The following is a 3,501-nucleotide window of genomic DNA, read 5'->3' on the forward strand; positions in this document are numbered from 1 at the left end:
AACATTCTCGTCGGCAGTCCACCCGTGGGGCTGGGAGCGCTGCCTGTCCAAGTCCGCGTCATCCGAGAAATAGGGTGGATCCGAGTCAGGGATGCGCGGCGTCTCAAGTTTATCAAAGCGCCTATCCGTCGAATCCAACCGGAATTCCAATCGGTCGAAACGTGCCATGATCAAATCCAAGTCTTGGGGCAAAAGATCGCCCGCCCCTGCAGCGGCGCGCTGTGCGTTGCTGCCCTCCGGTGATCGCGATGGGGCAGCCGTGGGTTGCTCTCGCTGCGTCGGCCGGCCGCCGGGAAACGCCGCGATGTGTCACCAATCAACACTTGAGCGTTGCCATCCATGGAGAGTTCCAATGAAAGACACCAGTTTGATAAGGACTATCTTCCTTAATTCGTTCGAGCCGTGAAACAATCAAGAAACGAGTCCGTAGCAGTCGAGCGCCCAAGAGATTTGGGTCGGCGATGGCTGACGGAGGAGGGATGCTGAGCGTGAGAGAGATTCTCGTCGGCAGCGGGTAGCGAGGTTTCTTGATAGACAATTCGATTGAGCCAAAATTATATTTTCATAGATTTATTGACTGCCTAAAATAATTACATTCTTCCCTATTTATAATACTAAACCCTAACTTACCAAACAAGAAAATAATATATGGAAAGATATTCAAATCCCTAATATATCTAACTAGATGAAGGCTCGTATCAGTATCCCACAGAAAACATAATTTAATTAGAGTGGTTGTACCGTGAATCTATGTACATTCATGTGTCTTAATGCTTTAGTGTCTTGAATGTATTTATTTCTCGTGTAAATTGCAGTACAAGTTTTGTAAATATATATTTTAGCTCCCCACTTTTGTGTAATACTTATCGGATATGTAAAAAAATGTCCACTCTTTTTTGTAGGAGTATTTAGTTAACTCTTAAATAAAAAAGAATCAAGTAATAAGAAGTCTGAAATGGGCTAATGAAAGCTATGACTAGAATTATCCATCATTTGAAAATTAATTAAGTATTTTAGAGAAGATGAGGAAAACTAATTAAGTTGTTAGAAGTTAAAACCATTTCCTTCTAATGTGTCGAGGTTTGGAGTCACATAAAAATATCAGTGTTTTGGATAAGTTTGTTAATTACTCCCTAACTTACTACTCTCCCATTAATTGTCCATTTTTATTCGTTCAGGTTTTAAGAAATGTAAAGAAAAATTAAGTTAAAAAAGTTAGTGGAATATGAGTCTCACTCTTATTTATTGATTTTATAATAAAATGTGAGTGAAATAAATTAGTGGAATGTGAGGCCTACTTACCATTTATGGTAAAAATGAAAGTGAAAGTGGACAATTAATAGGGGACGGATGAAAATAGCAAAAATTGACAATTAATGCGAGACGGAAGGAGTATTAATTAAAAGAAAAATATTTATCAACTGAGCTAAGTCTCATCGTCACATTGCATTTCCCCGGTTTCCCTTAAGAAGAAGAAGGGCCTTTTGGGCTTAAGGGAGGGTGAGTGGAACAAGTCCCTTTTGGGCTTTGGTTAGAAAGGCGTGCAACAAAACTAAAAAGAAAATGGGTGGCAAGTCCTTAAGACCTTAACACAAATTATAAGTCCTTATTAATACTCTCATAAACAATGAATTTCAAAACAGAAAAGTCAAGCAACGAAACTCATAGTCATGGACATGGAGTAATTAAATTGTACAAACTGCGATAGTAAGGGATTAATATATGATCTTGGACAAAGTCACCTTCAAACCATGTTCAGTTTGAAGTATGACAGAGTTACGAGGTGAAACTACATGACCCTCCACAAGCTTTACGCGGTAGCGTTGTAAGATCGCTGCCGCCACCATCTTCATTTGTATAAACGCCATCTCCTTCCCCAAGCACGTCCTCGGCCCCGCGTTGAACGCCGGAAACTTATACGACGCCTCGTGTTTGATCTTCCCACTCGGAGAAATCCACCTCTCCGGCTTAAACTCAAGGCAATCCTTCCCCCACACACTCTCCATTCTCCCCACCGTGTACAACGAGATGATCACTTTCGCATTCTCTTCCAGGTGCTTCCCACACGGCAGAATATCCGGTCGCATCGGAGCCTTATGCTCCAATGCCACCGGAGGGTACAGCCGGAGCGTCTCGCACAGAGCTCCATGTAAATAGACCATCCCCCGCGATTTTTGAACATCGACCCGCCTTCCACAGTTGTCTATTTCTTCCCGGATCTTCGCCTCCGAAGAAGGGTGCCGACTAATTAGCCAGAAAAACCATGTGAGAGTCGCGCCGGTGGTGTCTCTGCCAGCAAGCATCAAATTCAACGCTGTATCCCTCAAGAATTTCTTCGAATTTTGATTAGTCATGTGTTGGAGCTCCTTCTTGAATGATGCTAACAGGCTGAAGCGATCCGGTTCCTCCTCAGCTCTGTCCACGCAAGGGTAGATGAAGTCATCGAAGGCTCTAGAAGCTTCCATGAGCTTCCTCTCCTTCCCAATCCCGAGCCGCTTCTGCAGCCGCCACACGCCCTCTGGGAGAATGTGGCGGTAGAGCAGAGCGTCAACAACGTCGTTGAAGGCCTTCTCGCACGCGACAAGAGGCATATCCAAACACAAGCTTCGCGGGTCGTGGTTCAAAATCAGCTTGCAAATGCCGTCGAAAGTGAATCGCTGGAAAACATCCTGCAAATCGACATCCGTCCCTGCTTGGGAGAAATGGTCAAGGACAGGGAGAAGGTCATGTTGGATCTTGTCGGAGATGGAATTCTCGAGCAAGGGGTAGAAGTCGAGGTGGGTGAAGAAGGAGAGGGTGGTGCGGCGGTGGAGCTCCCAGATTTGGAAGTCGGCGTTGAAGATGCCGTCGCCGAGGATGTCGAAGATCTTGTTGAACTCGGGGCCTTTTGGGTAGTTGGAGAAGTTGCGGCTGAAGATGTGGTGAATGTTGGCGGGATTGGTGGTGAGGAGCATGTCCATGTTGCAGAACAGAGGGCCTTTCCATTGGAAAGTGCCGCCGGATTCGGCTGCCAGCTCAGTTGCGTAGTCGTGGAGTCTGTGGATGTTGAGGAGGAGTCCCGGGACCATTCCCACCACCGGCCAGTTGGTGGGAAGCGACGTGGCTCGCCGGTGACGACTTGACCAGACAAAGAGGAGGATTATGGAGAGGGAGAGGAAGAAACACTCGAAGAAGAAGGCCATGGGATTGGGATTGGGATTGGTTGAGAGAGCTTCTCTCTGTTTTCTTGTGCAGATTGATTGTTGCGGTTGCGATTACCGTGCTTTTTAAATACTGATGGTTTGTCGGTGTTTTTCGCGCTATCTAATTTCATTACGTAATATATACAGGAAAAATTGAAAGAAAAAAAGAAGTCACAAATTTTATTAAATTCTGGCTAATTTCCCAATTTTTTAAAACGGTTAATTACGTGAATGTCGAAATTTATAACTTTTTTGCAAATTTATATAGCAATCAGGAATCCACTGATTTAGTATTAAGATATATAGAATAAAAACTAGA

The 3,501-nt window shown here is 44.4% G+C and overlaps 1 protein-coding gene across 1 annotated transcript; it reads right to left on the reverse strand.

Moving 5' to 3' along the window:
• Positions 1-1,586: 1,586 nt before the first annotated feature.
• On the reverse strand, positions 1,587-3,244 carry LOC121810956 (alkane hydroxylase MAH1-like). The gene has a single exon (XM_042211704.1). It carries the CDS (start codon positions 3,180-3,182, stop codon positions 1,716-1,718), a length of 1,467 nt encoding a protein of 488 aa, XP_042067638.1. The 5' UTR covers positions 3,183-3,244; the 3' UTR covers positions 1,587-1,715.
• Positions 3,245-3,501: the final 257 nt, after the last annotated feature.

Source organism: Salvia splendens, chromosome 7, assembly GCF_004379255.2.
Source record: "Salvia splendens isolate huo1 chromosome 7, SspV2, whole genome shotgun sequence".
Classification (NCBI taxonomy): Eukaryota; Viridiplantae; Streptophyta; class Magnoliopsida; order Lamiales; family Lamiaceae; genus Salvia; species Salvia splendens.